General features: G+C 44.2%; 1 protein-coding gene across 3 annotated transcripts in view; it reads right to left on the minus strand.

The window, feature by feature from the left end:
- Positions 1-6,748: 6,748 nt before the first annotated feature.
- Positions 6,749-18,746, minus strand: part of stac (SH3 and cysteine rich domain) — a 29,244-nt gene continuing 17,246 nt past the window's right edge. For all 3 annotated transcript variants that reach the window (XM_031580688.1, XM_031580686.1, XM_031580689.1), the window contains 8 exons: positions 17,398-17,476; positions 17,185-17,291; positions 15,435-15,519; positions 15,003-15,070; positions 11,500-11,594; positions 9,918-9,969; positions 9,520-9,657; positions 6,749-9,237 (listed from right to left, as the gene is read on the minus strand). In XM_031580688.1, the coding sequence (XP_031436548.1) occupies positions 9,139-9,237; positions 9,520-9,657; positions 9,918-9,969; positions 11,500-11,594; positions 15,003-15,070; positions 15,435-15,519; positions 17,185-17,291; positions 17,398-17,476 (723 nt within the window). In that variant the 3' untranslated portion in view covers positions 6,749-9,138. The remainder of the gene's footprint in view (positions 9,238-9,519; positions 9,658-9,917; positions 9,970-11,499; positions 11,595-15,002; positions 15,071-15,434; positions 15,520-17,184; positions 17,292-17,397; positions 17,477-18,746) is intronic.

The raw sequence follows: 18,746 nt of genomic DNA on the forward strand, positions 1-18,746 counted from the left end.
GGTGTTAACAGACGCTTCTTATGGATGCCCACCTTTCTGGTGTTGTGGTTTGATCGCTTTCTGCTTTCAGTCTCTTCCCAGGCAAACTCCTCTCTCAGGTCTCTGAGGCATTCAAATCTGTCCTGCAGCCTTAAGGGCTGTACATTTTCCCTGGGACTGGGCCACTGCTGTAGTTTGCATATCTGGCTATGTTGCTGTTATGATGCCTGGGGTTCACAGGTTTGACTACATCTGAGTTTCACTAACTTGGCGTGGCAAAAGCCCAAACTGCAAGCACCACAACTTCAGTTTACCAGGCAAGAAGGTCTTGTTAATAGTACTGATAGCAAATATATCATATGTATAATCTCACCTGAGCATGCCAGTCAAAAGCCCAGAGTAATCCATCTTTGCTCAGAGGACAAGAGCTGTAAACTCAGCTAGTATGTTCAAGTATGTTCAAGTACTAAAACCAGTTTTCCTCTGTGAAAGAAACTAAACCACTCCACTCAGACGTGCTGAGTAGCTCTCTGATCAGCCTGTGTTTTGGACAGCCTACGACGTGTCCTCCTGATACGAGTCAGAGCAGTCTGGAGGATTTGATCAATCCCAGTGATCATCTGACGGCCTGGAAAGAGTAGACAGCACAAACCCGAACAGGTGGAATTCTCTGAAGTGGCCGAGGGAGCCGCTCCCTGGTCTGACCATCTTGATAATAGATTCCAGGCCTACTGTGGGGAGAGAGAGGCCCCTGTCCTACTGTGGGGAGAGAGAGGCCCCTGTCATACTGTGGGGAGAGAGAGGCCCCTGTCATACTGTGGGGAGAGAGAGGCCCCTGTCATACTGTGGGGAGAGAGAGGCCCCTGTCATACTGTGGGGAGAGAGAGGCCCCTGTCATACTGTGGGGAGAGAGAGGCCCCTGTCATACTGTGGGGAGAGGAGCTCCAGAGCTCTAGAATCCCATCCCTACTGTGGGGAGAGGAGCTCGAGAGCTCTAAAGGCTGCCCACTGCTCCTGGCTGCCTTGGAGGAAGGACAGTCCAGGATGGGGAAATGCAGAGGAAAAAATTCACTGCAACCTCTTCGGTGTGTGTGTCCTGTGTCGCCACCCTAAAATGCACGTGTGTGTTTCTGTGTGTCGTGTGTGCCAAATAAAACTGACTTTGAGAGGCATATGTGCTAGCAAGGAGACCAAAACCCATGGGTGGTAGGTGCTAGCACATCTCTTAAGGTGTTGGGGAGTGACTGCTTAGCACCCTACCCACTCACGACTGTTAAATGAACACTAAGTCAGCATCTTGCACTAGCTGTTTAACTGTGCGTTGTGGTGTTGACAACACTTGTGGCAAAAGTGGTACTTTTTGGCCTTGAGGACAGAAAGGAGAAGAGCAGCTTCTGATGAGTTTGAAAAGAACTGACTACACAGCAAGGCTCCTTGTCTATACCTCTCACTATCAGAGTCAGTGTTTTAGTTGCTAGGGTAGATCAATTGCAAACACATACAGCAAATAAGACCTTTAATAAGACTAGGTTCACGTACACTGGACATCCAGACAGAGGTGTTTATCTTGGCTTTCAGAGTCAGGAGGCATATAGTTATAGTGAAATGAAACCCAAATAAAAGGCCAAAGCCACATTTGTGACCATTCTTCATTATCCCATAATTACCAACCGATAATGAAATTATTACATCCAGAAATGGTGTGGCTTGTAGGCAGTGTTGGGAAAGTTCACTTTCTACATGAACTAGTTCAGTTCATAGTTCACAAATTTTAAAATTAACTAGTTCAGTTCATAGTTCATAATTAAAAATTTTGAACTAAGTTCACAGCTCCAAAAAATGTACTAGTTCAGTTCTTTTTTTCAATATGTTGCGAGCTATAATTGTTCTAAATTATTTCCACAGCCCATATAGAACCACAGACAGCAATTATTGTATTAGTTTAACGCTGAAACTATGTGTCAGATTTCATCTTCATATCCAATTTTTAATCCTTATCCAACCAGGATTTACATTCGCATTGAAGGGACAGCCTTCCCCCATTTGTTGCTTTAACACTTGTTGCTGGCTGAGTTAGGAAATTAAGGTTGAACTTGAAAGTGCAACATTCAAAGTGCAAAACATTTCAACATTATTGAGGCACTTTTAGATTGTTTAGCTTGTTTGCCCAATGAAGAAAATAAAAATTATAATAATAATAATAACTTAAAAGAGTCAGTCAGAGTCCAAGGCCATGGACAGTGCTTTTACTTTCTGTCCAGTGAATGGAAATACCTTAACTATCTGAATATCACTGGTTACAGTCCACATACATAACTAAAATAATTGATTGAAATCTCTATCTGTCTGCAATACCGCTATCGGCCTCTACGCAACTTCGGCGCTCTCACACTTGCCAGGCATAGACAGTAGAATAAAGCACACGCAACGATTGACTGCTTGGGCAACCCTGGATACAGGACTGTTAACGGTGTGTTTTTCGCCTGGAAGTGGAAGTCTCTAGAAATCTGGCACCTTATTGAACGAAATTAAAAAGAGTGAACGTGCCGTTCACAGACACCAGAATGAATGCGTTCACAGTATCGTTCATCAGGCAGTAATACAGTACGTTCAGTTCACGTTCACTAAAATTATGAATGAGTTTATGAACCTTCGTTCAGACACAACACTGCTTGTAGGCATGTCTTCTTAGATGGCATGATGTTTTCCTGACAGAGAACTGAGGCCTAGCCACGAAAGGTTTCAAAGACATTTGTTGTTACCAATATTGCTATTTATAACTCCAGTCAAAAGTTAACTGAGACTAAAGACTTAAAAATAATTAAGTTAAAACTTGAAGACCAATATTTGTGTAAAGGCACTTTTGTTTCCAAGAATGATAAACATTCCCTGCCAGTTAAGGGCATAATGGGATTCATGATACATCCTCTGTTTGATGGAAGAAATGGTGAAGACCATTCAAAACGTTCACATGCATCGGTGTGAATATCACACAGACTATCATGCATCATGTGAAGGAGGCACACTATGAGTCCCTGTGGCCTTTCCTCTCTCTTCCACTCCAGCTAACAAATGCACACATTCTCTGTCACAGTGAGTGGTTCATGTGATACCCCAACACACTCCCGCACACACACTCAGTCATGGTGAGAGCTCAAGGAGGAGACATTACCCTTATTACCCCGGGACTCGGCCAGGGACAGAGGAGCATGGCATTGTGCGGCTCATTTTGGGTCTGGAGGCACGACCATCAGGCACCCGGCGACTGTCATTACCCTCCCAGAGAGTGATGGATGGGCACCGCAGGCTGCACCGCACCTGCCTCTCACGGCACCTCCAGGCTCAACTCAGACAGAGGGGAATGTTTCTTTTGTCCAACAGACCCAGGGGTTTGTTTAGGCCACAGTTTTATATCAGTCTGCAATGAGAGCTGGCTATTGACTGTTAGATGGTGACATGAATTAACCATAGACGTTACTTTGTTACTTCGAGATGGATTTAGCCATTGCTGGTGGTGTAGACAGGCTTGGTATAGCAATACAATCAGACCTGAATGTTGATTGCTACCTTGTGACATGGATTAATGGCATTATTTCATTATGAGATGGTGTCAATAGGGTATTGTGTCGAGGGTCTTCAGGATAGGCACAAAAAGGCAGCATGGAGACAAAGATTCTGTAGTTTGCAATTTATTCACCCACCACCAGGGGGTTTCAGATATCAGGCAAAAAGGGGGGTAGGAAAAGGAACACAAAGTCTAATAATATAAACTGAAAAGAAGATATTTAGAAAACAGCTGACTATGCACAGCTACTACGATACATTGAGACAGATGTCCCTAAAAATAGCACAAATTACATAACAGGCCTCACACATCTGAGGATACTGTAGAAGAGCACAGACAAAGCCTCACCAAAACGTTTTTCAACACTCCAACCCTTTTCCCAGGTAAAAGGGGTACCCACCCCTGATTGGCACATCCCATTATAGGCCCACAGCACAGAGGTGATATCTCATATTAGGAGGAAATATGAGCTAAACAAGTTAAAATGGTACCAATTATATTATAGAATTATTATATTACTAATGTTATGAGGCCTTCACAACAATGTCAACAAACAATTACATATCACATTCATCATTGAAAGTAACATTGACCTGGCCAGCTTTGTACTGCATGGTGAATCTACGTGTATATGGCTGCAATGACAAATGCCAACGTGTTATCCTGGCATTACTGTCTGTCATATGGTGCAGCCATTGCAGAGCCCGGAGCCCCCCCCCATCTCCAACATTGCCTGGACCTCCTTTTTCGATGCAGGAATCAGCCTTGCGGGGATCCTGAAAGAAGTCTGACGGATTGATGGATGGATCATGATGGATTAGCTTTGTCCGCCAGGCTCTTTTCTGAACAGACCCTCAGGGATGATCTGCAGCAGCTCCTCCTGCTGATAACTGGCGAGATGATCAACAGAGTGGTACGAAGCCTCCCCTCCAGCAGTGGGAAATTACAATGGGAGATGTATACCACCGTGCCACGGTGGATACTACCGTGGATTTGTACAAGTGGCATCCCAGTTTGTAATTAGACCAGGGGTGACCAAGCACACTCAATTACAGGACTGTTCCAATGAGAGGCCGACAATACGGAACGGGCTACAGGTGTACTTGTAATGTACGTATGTAGCTGATGCCCAGGGCTCCTGTCTATAAGGCCCACGATGCTGCCATACTCCGAGTGGAATGCACACGCAACCCAGTTGAAGGAGATGTGTTCGGTGCTCCAATGCCAGACATATCGCTTCAACAATCCAGTGCAATAGTGTCTGCTTCTATAGAGCATGGCCCAGGGCCTGTAACAGCTGCTCAGTAAGTGTAATGACCCGGAACCCTCACTGAAGCCTCCACTCTTCCTCTGAAGGAACAACAATAGCAGGCAACTCAATAAACCTAGATCTAAAATTTGAAGTTATTAGCTTAGGCTGATAAAACTAATTGGGATGCAAAATCACTTGCATACAAGTGGCATTTACTGATTTACATTTCACCAAGGTCCAGCCAGTAACAGAACCATCTCATGTCTGATGTCCTCCAGGGGCTCAAAAGGCACACTGGCCTTTTCTCACAAACAATCCATCTCTTGCCGCAGAACAGTAGGCTTGCTTCTCTGTCACTGAGGTAACCAGGACGCCATTGAACCAAGAAGGAGTGCATGCAAACTGAGGGGTGTTGCTGTGCATGCGTGTCAGGAGTCCAGATAAGCAGTGAGACCTACCTGGCTGTGAGGGACAATCACATTTTGATCAGCGTTCCAGGGCTCATGGGCTCATGTTTATTCCACTTTGAGTCTATTGGAGTGTCTAGAACTGCAGATAAGCGACAATTCATCCAACCTTGAGCTAGTGCTAATGCTGAGGGGCTTTGGGGCAACCATATATAACCTATTGCTTATCAGAGCTACCGGTAAGGACACAACTTCGTTTTGGGGAATATTTATCGTGACTGCTTATTGGAATGTCTTTAACTGTAGATAAGCGACAATTCATCCCTGAGCTAGAGGTAATGCTGAGGGCTTTGGGGTACCATACATAACATTTTGCTTACCAGAGTGTGATTGACTACAGGAAAGGACACAACTTATGTTTTGTATAACATTTATTCGCATATCGCTCACTGACCTGTGGGTCAAGGGAGCTGAGATGTGTGCTTGTGTGGACACTTGAAGGTGCAAACCCAGTGAACAGGGGGCAGGGTGTGGGATACAGTGAGCCCGCCCACTTTCTTTAGCGTGGGGCCATCGACAGCTTCCTATGTGGAGCGATGTTGATGCTGCCCTGACTGTTGGGGAAGTGAATGGGTTTCTGCCCGGCTGACCGTGACCCAGGTCGTCAAGGCATTGGGTTCCTCAGGACTGCAAAGCCCTTTTGAGCCACCTGGAACTTCTCTCTCATGGCCCCCACTGCCACGCCAGAAAGGCCTATGGCAGTCACTGGGGAATTAAGCAAAGGCACCTTCTCCTTGTCAGGCAGCTGGGCCAGATTGAGCCACAAATGTCAAGCACGGCCACCAGAAAAACCATAGCTCTGCCCTGGGCTTGCGCTGTGCATTTTGTGAGATGGAGGGCCAGGTCGGTAGATTTCCTTAGCCCTGTAACTGTTTCCTCTGTAATGTGCATGCTTAGTTCCCTTATTGGGTCAACCTGATAGACCTGCAACATGAGGCCGCTATCTATTCTACCCTTGGAGATTGCCCTGCTCCACAGCCTTTTCCAGGATTATGTATGCTGTGAAGCCCTGCATGGGTGCCTCGTTGGTGGAGGGGTGGGCTGAATCTCAGCATGCAGGTCAGGGAAAAGAAGGAGTGGTTTGGTGTACTGCTTGAGCTGTGCTCCAAAGAAGCATCTATCCAGCTTAGACTGAGACATTGGAGTAGGATCAGGCCAGATTAGAGAGTTCAAGCCACTGTGCAGCACGGCTCAAGACCTCCTGTAGTTCTCAAACTACTGTGTGGATACCACACTGAAAGAAATTGAGAAGACAGAACTGCACAGTACACAACATTATATCCCTGAAGGTGGAGCTCCATGACACACAGCATACTCAGCCATTCAGCAATTGTTTTGGAGGGTTTTCTGGAACGTACGCTGGAAAGGGGCCTATCTCACAAGGTGACACTGAAGTGCTTTCACTGAAAAAGAACCCACAGCCTGCGTTGTGACTCACCCACCACATTATGTGAGATACATTCAAATAGATGTGTCGACTCACAGTTCAATAAATAAGACTTTAATTTTGTGCATACATTATTTACAGTCTCACTGCAACACAGGCCTCTTAATAAACTCTGTCTGAGTGCTTGAATCAGAAACTAACCTACCCAGCCACGGCATCTCTCATTTTAAGTAATCTACAATGACAGACTGTGAACTGGGATGACAAAAAAAAAACAAGGAGCACATTGCAAATAAATACTGTGTATTAAAAAAACTAAATGTACTTTAAAAAGACAGGCTCCCATAGCAGTTTCATTACTGCCAGTAGGTGGGTACTTTAATGTTTTCATTTATTATTCATTATAATTCTCCTGTGCCAAACAGACCCTTACCAAAGCAATCAGGCTACTATTGAAACGTAATGTCATGGGCATGAGGCAGCATCGAATGAGTACAAATATTAGGGTAATACATACTACATGGCTGTTGCATCAGAAGAGAGACACACTTGCTTGTCATTTACCGAGTGTGTGTTGAAATTCAAATTAAAAACATTTACTTGAGGCAAAACCTGAAGGTTCGTTCGGTGCCTTCAGTCACAGAGTAATAACTCACATCCCTCTGACAGCTTAAGACAAAACATCAGAAGTGATTAGAGGGTGCGCCATGCTACACATGTCTGCACAGCTGGATATCGGAGTGCCAAAACACGGCAAATTTCGTGGTGTTGCCTCATGTCCCTTATGTGTTTTTAAACATTTCTCATTTATCTTCCGTGCTTGACTGTATGTGACTTCAACTGTCTGATTTTTTTTGTTTTGTCATTATTTGAAACAAATCCCCCTAGTTAGTCCTTTGAAAACATCCTCTCAGAACATTCGTTCCCATGATATGTGTGCAGTCTTTTTTTAGGTTTGGCTTTCTACTCCGTCACGTAGACAACAGAGCCGTTAGAGACAGCATGCTGGGATGAAACGTGGTGGTGAACACCTCTTTCAGTGCAACGACTCTCACTCACGCGGCTGAGAAACTCCCCAGCACTCCACGTTTTAGAGCTCTCTCCTGCTTCCGTCGAACTGATTGAACTCGTAAGATAATTATGATGCCCTTAATAAGCTGGCTCGAGTGTATTCAACTAATCAAGGGCAGGGAGAGGCCTGAAACATTCACTGCAGGTTCCCAGGAGGAGAACTCAGAATCTGCTGTAGAGGAACTGTGGCTAAAAGAAACAAGACATAAAGACTCTGTACTTTGGAGCACCCTGCCTTTAACCTTCACAGGAGGTCAAGATATCCAAATGTATTAACACGTTTTTAGGTGTAATTTCGTCACAATGTGTGCCTAAAAAATGGCATAGTATGTACAAGCAGACTGAACAAACAGACTGTACACATGACTTAAGCCACATTTTGACTGCTACAAGAGCGCAGAATGCCAAGTTGCGCTCTTTTGACTTATGCATATGCATTTGTGGACGGGTCATGGGGAAAGTGGGAGTTTTCTTGAAGATTATGGGAGAAGTAGTGACTGATTACTTATTTCTGTTGTATGTATGAAAACTGCTGGGGACAGCGCACGTCTATTTTGGGATGAAAATGTTCCGCCTTTGACAAACCTTTAGCTTATCTATTTCATGTTCGCTACACTCTTGATTCTTTTTAATGTCGCTCGGCGGTTCCATGATTCCATCCAACTGCGCCTGTGACTGAATGCCACCGTTCAGTTGCAGGTGTAGGTGTCACAAATTATGGTTAGAGGGCGGTGACATGTTGATTACGCGATCGGCCACGTGTTTAATACATTCATCGTGAACTAAAAAGGCACAGCTTGCGCTTTCTGTGGACTGGCCAAGTCGCCTTTAATGCTGCGCTCTCTAACGTGCATACATCCGCCCGAGTGTTCTGTGTTGTGGAGCAAGTGCTATTTTCAGGGAGTGGCGCAAGCAGTTCTGTAAACAAGCATCCACAGTTCCCTCCCATCTGCTTCAAACAATGGAGATGAAGTACCAGACGGAGTCCATCCCTGACACACAATGGGGATCAATAGTCATCTTCCCTCCGTGGACTTTGTTAAAGAACACACACAAAATGGTATTTTTTCCTCAAACCAAAAAATAAACAAAGCAACTAACAAAAACAATGCTAGTGCTAACATGTAGCAGCACAAGGGACACACTGTCCATTTACACTCCAGTTGTTTCACCAGTTACTCCCTCTCTGCTCCTGTAACCTCACCTGATTTCCTACAATGGGCTAGCAGAAACTCTGTGGATTTACCATTTGAGACCTGTTCCATGAATTGTTCAGAGGAGTCATCAACGTACCATCAAGCTCAAGTGCTGCTCTTTCGCTCTTCTCTCTCTCTACCTCTATCACTTTTTATCACTCTCTCCTACACACATAGTGGCTCTCCCTCTCCCCTTCTCTCTCTCTCTCTCTCTCTGTCCTTCAGATGTTCTCCAGGACATCGCAGGGAACAAAGCCTCTCTTTTTCCCACTGGTCACTCGGATGAAGCCGCTGTGCTCATCTTCACCGCCCACACAAATCTAGAAGATTCCACAGGAACAAAACAGAAAGGTTAAAGTCACATAGAAGCAAAGCAGGACATGGAAGTCCACATTACTTTCTATGGACATATATTCATATGATGAGCTGAGTTTTTCTTATATAGTGTGAGTTATGTCGTTCTAATCATATGATCATTGGGAACAAGCTCAGTTCCAAAAATATGCATATAACCTCCAGATCTTAGTACTAAATGAGGAGTAATGTAAACTGTCAACTGTGTGTGTGTTAGTGTCTGTGCGCGCGCATGTGGTTTCACACACCTGTCCCTCCTTCAGAGTGATCTGGCCTTGTTCTTTGCAGCCGATGAACGTCCGAGAACACCTGAACACATGATCTCCCGCCCTCACTTGCTGAGCAAAGGATGCTGGGAAGAATCCTATTCTGTCTTCAATCACTCCCTGCAGTAATACATAAAAGTTTAATCCTTTAATCTGGTATAGCAATCACCGCCTTTGACTTGGTGATGGATGGCAGTAAAGCTTCAAAGCACTACAATAAAATAAAAAAAGACACGATTCATTTCATTTTGACAAACAACCCTGTAAACGCTTAGGGTTCTTTAAGAATGAAACTTTAAATGGGCGCTGACAGTTTTAAGACACAACTCAACAGAGCTCTTAAATATTAAAGGGTCTGCTGAAACGGAACAGCTCATTACCTTCCACCAATCATCGTTGGAGTCATCGGCCAGCACAATCCTGTCCCCAGGTCTGCAAAAAAGGAATGAAACGGAAATAATAAACGAGTAGTGATTAATGTGGGCTCACGCTCCTCTGACCTGGCTAGATTCAATAGTCAACTGCTTTGAGCTCCCTTTCTCCCTTTCTCATTTTTGAATACACATACACGTTTTCACACATAAAAAAGCTCCATACAAAGCTTAAGGTTTAAGAACTGTAACCATGTTAGGAGTTTTTGATTGATTGAAGGAGGCCCTTGTACACCCATCTTCACAACATTAAGAAACCTTTTTTCTGTAGCTCTGAAGTAGAACCTCTAAAGGAGACAGGCCATAGGCACAGAGAGGTAGAAATTGTGCATGTTGTCTTCTAACAGTGTAATAATGGTGCTGTATGTTCAAGAAAGCAAAACTTCTTTCAACTTCTCCAAATTTGATAACAGCACATGGCTCACACGCAAGTCTCTGTGAAACGAACAGCACCCGTGGGCGTAAGCTGTCAATGCTTCACAGCGAAACACAAAAAAAAGACACAATGAGGGAATATAAAAAATTGCAAATGGAATGATTCCCCTGCTAAACCTTTTTTTTCTAGTTTTCCTTTTAAGTAGAGTGTAAGTGTAAGCCCGCAAGATGAAAAGGAATACAAAAGGAACCATCATGTGCGCCGTCATATGGACTGTGTTTATGACAACACTTGAAGAGGCAAGTTGAGTGCAGATGCTCTCCTTGAACTGAGCTTCACGTAGAGGAGTCAATGAATTTTAAATGAAGCCCCGAAGATTGGATTGTATTTTGGGAGTGCCACAGGAGATGACTGAAATGTCTGGCGAATAATAAATGTTCTGGGGTCTCAGGATTAGTCCTCTTCCTGCACGTCCACAGCTGATATAACACACACTGTATGCCTGAGGGGCGGTTGAGGGCATCTCTGTTTTTGCCCACTGTGATGCTTGAGTGTGTGTGTGTGTGTGTGTGTGTGTGTGTGTGTGTGTGTGTGTGTGTGTGTGTGTGTGTGTGTGTGAGTGTGGGTGACATACCAATGATGAGGCAATACCAACACACAGAGTGCTGAACAGCAAACTGCTCACAAAACAACAGGGCCAGCTGAGAGCTTTCTGGAGGCATTTTCATCGGTTGAGCTGAGCAGAGCAATATTCACAGTAATCTACAGGTAATTAAGGTGAGGAAACTGTGCTATTCGCATGGGAGTAAGTTTACTGTGTACCATCTGTGCTCCGGGGCCCAGTGGCCCAGGTCATTACACTTGGAGAAGTGGCACTGCCAAGGCTGTTTACTGACAAATCAGTCATCCAGGCTCTGTCAGAAACTCCTATGAATGTGTTTTAAATTCATCCATTTAGAAAGCTTAAGCCCCCTAGTGGTAGCATGTAGTTTAAAAACAGCATATATAACACTTCCTTCTGTACCTATGACATGTGCAGAAAACAAATCTGGACCAAGCCATCTTAGCGATGAATGTGTCTGTCTCTTGTCAGATATGTTCAATGCGTGGCATAAGGAACACAGGAGGTGAATGAGATGCAAAGATGATGCTAACCTCATGTCCAAGTCGTCCCCATCCTGTGGAGTGAATCTGAACAAGGCCACATAGGTGTTGAGCTGCAGGAGGTCCTGACGCTGCTGTGTCCTCACCTGCAATGCACAGACTGCGTTAGCTTACTGAGCCACAAAAAGACAACAGCGTTAGTAAGATTGGGATTTATTCTATGGTATTTGTAGGATCTATTGCATTTCCAGAAACTTAACATTTTGAGTTTTAATTAATGAGCAGATTCTCTAATGCAAAATGACTTGCAGGATAGTAGAGGCATAGATTATGTGAGCTTCTTTGTGCTTGGGTGTAAGGCATGAGACACCCAAAGACATTAGACTTGCTGCTCTCCTTTTTTGCGAGAATTTGAATATATTTGTGATGTGTCTCTTGGTTCAAGTTGGGCGATTCGCTTCCTTCTGAGAAATCACCCAAATGGTTCACTGGAGTGCAAGAGTTTTTTTTTCGTTATGAGATTAAGCTGATCTGCGTGTGTGGGAGGAGATATCCTTTGTTTCTCTCTGCAGCTTTTTTTTCCGGGGGGGTGGGGGGGGCTAAGACAGCTCCTGTTATATTTGAGGATTCACACCACGAAGGCATGGAACAAACAAACAAACTTCCAGATTACGCGATAAACAAGAGTGTGCTAAATCTCTGATTGAGAGCGGTGTTTTCCTTTGTGTGTGTGTTTATGCTGCGTCCTTTTGTCCTCTTTTAAGGGGGGGGGGGGGGGCGCCACTCCGTGCTCCAGCTCTTTGGGGTTACTAGGGCAGAGAAAACCAGGCCATGACAAGCGGCCACAAAATATTCACGGAGAGTCCCTCCTTCCAAATCTTTCCCTAAAAAAGATAACAACTGGCATAGAATTATGCAGGTCAACCAATCACAATTGCTCCATCCAGCGTTCCAGCTGAAGGATCAATGTGTCAAGACTCCAGTTCACAATGGCTGAACAGTGCTTGCTATTCCTCATTCATTCCTCATTTGTCTGTAAAGCCTTAAGCACACACAACACACCCTGAACAAGAGAAAAACCCAGACATACAAGAAAGCCTCAACAAATGAATCAATAAGACAAGACGAGCACCCGGAACCAGACATTCATGGAAATTGATGTGATAAGGAAGCATAGAGAGGATCTGAATGGATGGGGCTCTTTTTTAGTTGTTTGTTCGTCTGATTCCAGGTGCAGGAAGGCGCAGCAGGAGATCTCTTCCTGGGAGCATGTTTTATTCCTCCGCTCATTACCCTGTCCTGCTAATGTCCGCCGGGCTTGTTTTATGGGGCCGGCCGTCAGCTCAGACAAATGGGTTCCTCACAGACGATGCTATGCGCCACCAGATAAGGGGAAACGAAGGGAAATGCTTGTCAATGCCAGATGACAGGCTGAGAGAGAGAGAGAGAGAGAGAGAGAGAACAAACTGGAGAGTTTGCTAAAGAGATTTTCGAAGATAGGGTTTTTTTTGTTGTTGTACGGCTACAATTGTAAACTGGAATTTTCAACAGTAGATCTGTTGTAAGGGAGCTTTTCAGTTTAGTATTCAGAATTAGAATCAGTTTCGAATTCAGTCAGTATTCCTAAAAATGACAATAACTTGACATCCTTATCTCAGTGTAAACAACATGAAAATGATTGTAACAACAATACAAATTATAGGGTTTAGGCTACCAAACCATAAACCTAACCCAACGAGATATTTAAAATCCTTTGATCAATAATTCGAACGATTGCTCTGTCCTGAGTTGTTTTAGTTGTCTGTGATCTATCCATATAGGAACAAATGCAGAGGAGACTGGAGGAGTCAGAGAAGAAAAAGATTAATCTTAAGAGGGAATACATATTTGTGTGTACCACAAGCATAGCCAGAGGTATGTGGGCCTTTTTTGGAGGATGATCAAGTTCTCAAACGCTGGGAAATTCAGGGTCTGTGGAGTCTCGCCAAGTATGGACTGCCGATGGACACACGGAACAACTTGGCACAAGATCAGTTCTCAGAGTAGAGTAGAGTACAACGACCCACCCAACCACCCGAAAAAATACTGACCCAGGATCTTAACATCATACAGACAACACTTAATGGAGATCCCGATTCAAGATGCAGATATCTTTCCCAGTTATGAACTCGCGTTTGAGTACATTTACACAATTTGTGCGCAATACTTTGTATAATACTCAAACTGACTGTCTTTCATTTGAAAAGCAATCATGACATCGCATACTCAGGGGAAGAACATGTTTCTGTGACTCTCCAAGGCTCTCTCTTCAGCAAGTAAGATTTCAACAGTCTGTCAGGAAACATTAAGAAATAGTCATCCCTGCGTGCCAAAACCGAAATTGCGCAACGACATCACAAATGAAAGACAATTAGATGACTCTTACAATGGCTATGGAAAATTACAGAGGATGAAATGAGCATTTCATGAAAACACATTTGTACTATTTATTTGTAAGTTAACTGAATACTCAGTGGTTTCGCCTGTATCCGAGTTATGTATGATGGTTTTTATCATTTGTATGTTCAGGAGCTGCTTGCTGGACTTGACTAAGGCTGTGTGTGTGTGTGTGTGTGTGTGTGTGTGTGTGTGTGTGTGTGTGTGTGTGTGTGGTCTTGAGAGTGAAGCCCAGGCACAAGGACAGCATTTCAGAGGCAGGTTGCCACGGGGGAGCTGTTGTTTGTGACCTCGTAAAGCTTGCGCTGTCATTTATGTCAGCGAGTCCAGTCTTCTGCTCCAAGCCCACGCCACAAGGCAAGCTATCCCTGCACTTCTCTTCAGCCTTCGTTTTTTCTTCTTGTTATTATTTCAACCTTTGATTCCAGTTTTGTCATAGGCTTGCTCAACGAGCTTAATGAGGGTATATTCTATCATGCGTTGTCAGAGGAGTTTTGCTAAACATCGTAGGAAATGATCACATCTGCTTTTCATATTTAATCCAGCACGCTTTAAGCATGTAATGACACATAACGGTGAAACATCGGCATGGAATCCTTATGGAAACATAAGGGGAGTGTTCCGTAAAGTGATGTTCAAGAAAAAAAAAGACCATGCCAGAAATTAAACATAACTACCCAAAAATCACTTGGATACATTTTTACTTTTCTACTCATCTTTTTTTAGTGTGGCTCTTACACCCGTCCCCTTTCCCATCTCCTCTTCTATCTCTCTATGTTTCTGTGACAGAAGGACAACCTGAAAACTGGAGACTAAATGGATGGATTTCAACCCAGAACTCTGAACTAAAGCCTTCCTTAAAATGTTTTCAACTCTGGATGCCCTTTCTTTTGTCTCTTCCATGATCTCACTTAAACTTGTTTAGTTGTAGGTGGGCTCTGTACTCATATGACTTAAACTTGTTCTGTCCTTAGAGTCACAGACTCCCCACCCCTCCCAAGAAGTCCCCATCCTGTGTTCCTCTTTCATTTGAAAAGAGCCTGTTGAACACATTAGATCTTTTTTCCCAAGAGGCTTTCTGATGATTCTAGTCATGGGAATGTTCTAAGGATCCTTACCGGTGAACTGTTGTTCTTCCGGGCAGCCATGTGGAAAGGCTCTGTTCCATTTTCCAGGGCTGTGAATACTGCAAAAGTCAGTAAAGATTGCATCATGTCTTTGTACTGCAGACCTGTGATTGGTTTTATTTATCTCCTAACAATAATAATGATATCACATTTCAAAGAGAAAAAAGCTTGAGAAATGTGAATTTGACAGTCAAAAGGTTCTCAACAGAATAGACCTTGAACAGGATTAGCTTGTGTGCACACAAAGTACCATATGAACTCAGTGAGGTAGGAGAGCTTTGACTATAAGTCTATCATAGATATTATAATATACCAAACAGTGTCATATCTGTGTTTTCATGTTCCTCATATGTTTTCTCCATATTTTCTAAGTGTTGTTCTTGTCAGTGCTGAGATGATGCTCTACTGAATGGTCTACTGCACCGTTGTCACTGTGTTTCCTGGTGAACTCCGCTCTGCTGCTGCGGGCGGCCGCCTCCTCCGGTACCTGAGCCAGGTCTCCGCTGCTCTGTGGACATGCAATACATCTACATTCAATACATACAGCACATTATGTAGTCAACATTCAACATATACATTATGTTGTCAACATCCAGTACATACGTTGTGTAGTCATAACGTCTTCATTTCCACAACATCCATTTTTCCTCTTTCTTTCTTTCCCTCTTTCTCACACATGTATACACACACAAGCCAAGAGACAAAGAGAGTGAGACAGGCAGAGCCAGAGAGAGTGAGACAGGCAGAGCCAGAGAGAGAGAGACAGGCAGAGCCAGAGAGAGTGGGAGTGAATGCGAGAGAAAGACTCCACATAGTAGATCCACATAGATCTTCTCAGCAAGACAGAAGGACACCACACTGAGCCACATGAATGATTTAGAACCACCAAGTCTCATGGCGAGCCAAACAATGACACTTGAAAAACCACAAATGGCCCCACCAAGTTCACCAACTGGAGGCAACAGGCACCGGATATCAAAAGCAGCAGTACGAGCTGTACGAGCAGTTTGTTTATACCTCCCGTACTGTTTACGACGGGCGTTATCTGCCTCTACTGACGCTTTAAACCAGACTGTTTTTATGTTTCAGGGGCAGAATCCTCCCCACTGGCCCCGATGTGCACCATCTTCATCATCCTCGCTGGTTTTGTCCTTTATTGGTCACATTGGTGCTGTAGTGAGTGGCGATATCTGCTGTTCGCCATCTGCCATATCTGGACCTGAGTTTAATCACTAGAAGAACAGACTGATAAAGATGGCACCATTTTATACACAAGCTAAACAAGCTAGAAGATTTGAAAAGAGAAAATGAGCAAATTTTTCCAGTTGGGTTTCTGGATCAGTGAGTCAGTACCATTGTGCGCCACATGTTTGTGGCTATGTTTGTCTGCTGTGTTCGTCCGTCTTTGTAAACAGTGCCCGGCGTGTTTGTACGTTTGCTCGAGTTGATGAAAGCCGTCATCACCCGCGTCAAGTCTACTCTCTTTACTGAGCGCGCCTTCTTCGTCAGTGGTGCTGGTCTTAAAATGGCAAATGGCTAGTTACGACTGCATCACTCTGCTGATCAATAGCTGCTCTCTGTGTCTTCATCTCCAATTATGCCCCTTGTATTTCATACTTCTCTATTCATCATATGACACATGAGTAGGATTTCACATTTTAGGAGCTGTGTGTTGTTTGTCACAGAAAATCAATCTGATCTTTGCTGTCACTCGCGTCCACAGTAAACCCTCCCCTGAGCCGCCGTTTCAGTGTATTATGGACACGTGATTGATTATTGCCCAGAAAATCTGCACTTCTCTGACAGATCATTCCCAGAACATTCCCCGTAGCCATTCGTCACTCCTTGGCCTCTCGCGACTCAGTGCCAGGACCCATTCCCTATATCTATCTCTTCTTCTCTATATTTCTCTTTCTCTCTCTTGCTCACTCACTCTCTCTCTCACACACAGACACAGACACTTTTTCCTTTTAGATAAACACAAAAATAAACACAGGCACCCTCACAAACACTACACCACAAATCTCTGTCAGGAGAAGAGAGAAAGGAGCGACATCAGAAACGCTCACTGCCTTAGCGGGCTGTAGTGACATTTGAAAACAAGCCTGTCACAATAGGAAACTGCCACTGGCCTGCCACTGACCACGGTTTCGATCGATGGGAGTTGTCTTACTGAGTGTGTCTGTGGGGATTCCGAACCGCTGGTCCTCTTGGCTCTCTGGGCCAGGGACGTCCCGAAGCGCAGAGCCTCGTACACCGGGTCCACTTTACTGCCACAGGCTGCCGTGTGAGAGAGCAGAACAAAAGAGCCAGAATAATTCAGAGAGAACTGTGAAAACATGCCTCGGTCACTGGTGTCATTATGGCCGAATAGCCACTTACTCACCGATGGGCATCACCTCTTTGATGCAGCCAAACTGCTCCACGAGGAGAGGGGAGCTGTTGTAGCGCCGGAAGCCCTTTGGCTGGAGAGAGAGAGAGAGAGAGAGAGAGAGAGGGAGAGAGAGAAACAGAGAAAGAGAGAGAGAGACAGAGAAAGAGTCAAATGAGGGGGAAAGTGACAGAGGATCAGTAACACAACAGGAGCTGCCCCCCCCCCCCCCCCCTTCGACTGTGGGAAAGAGCAGCATGAGTTTCTTCATGTTGATGAGTCTATATACAAATCACACAGACTCTATCAAACTGACTTATGCTCCTTCCTGGCCTTTTTCCACTGACGTCAGGAATGCTCACCTTTTCAAGATAATCGAATTCTTCTAATGCACCCTCAACCTCTTGTACTTGTATTGTACTTGTACATACAGTGCCTGAGAAAGTGCATCCCATTAAAATAGTTTCTCTGTAATGTTTACAACAAGCACGCATGGTTCTCATGCAGACAACATCAGACAATCGCCTGTACGAATAAAAAAGGGGACTTTTAATAAATACTAAAGGTGCAATCCTTGATTATTGCAATAGGTTGTAGGTATTTGAGCTCAACAGCCAATCAAATTACAACCTTCCTTCCCATGATCCATAAGCTCCTGAAGGTGTTGATTGGCTATAATAGTGTGTGGCCTGGTCTGAGCCACTTGGTTTGTTCTCCATGTACAGAGGCGGGACTGTGCACGAACACCAGAGTTTTTCTGGCTCACACACTGGACAGCTAGAGGACCATGAGGAGAATTTCACTTCTTTTGACAAAAAGTGTAGTGGATTATAATGAAGGACTGCACCTTTAACGTCTCCTACGCACTATTTTTTTTATTTTCAATGTTACTGTAATATAAATATATGATTGAAATTAAGACACACTCTTCCAGAGCCCACAGGTGTGTGCAAGTGCTGCTAATTATGCATCTTAAATCAAATGAAAAGCAACTTAAATGAATAAAACTGCTCAACAGAAGAAGCCAGAAAAATGTTTTGGTGATGCAGTTCATTTGCACAAAACCACCGTGAGGTACAACCACAATTACCATTAACTGTTTTGTTTATGTTTTGTTTAGTTAATGGAGAGGGCTGAGCAATCAGCATCACTAATTTGTTTTGATTAATCTCTCATTGGCTGCGACTCCAAATGAACAGGGCTAAAATAAGCCCCACTCAAGGTGCAGAAGTACCTCTCGAGTCCCGCGTGAGGTCACATCTCACATGCAAGTTCATTCAGGGAAAAGGTTAAAGAAGATATTTATTCATGGGTGCATCTGGTTGCTTGAAATACACAGCCCCCTGAGAGCATGGATTTGGTTG

Source organism: Clupea harengus, chromosome 14 (genome assembly GCF_900700415.2).
Source record: "Clupea harengus chromosome 14, Ch_v2.0.2, whole genome shotgun sequence".
NCBI classification, from domain to species: domain Eukaryota; kingdom Metazoa; phylum Chordata; class Actinopteri; order Clupeiformes; family Clupeidae; genus Clupea; species Clupea harengus.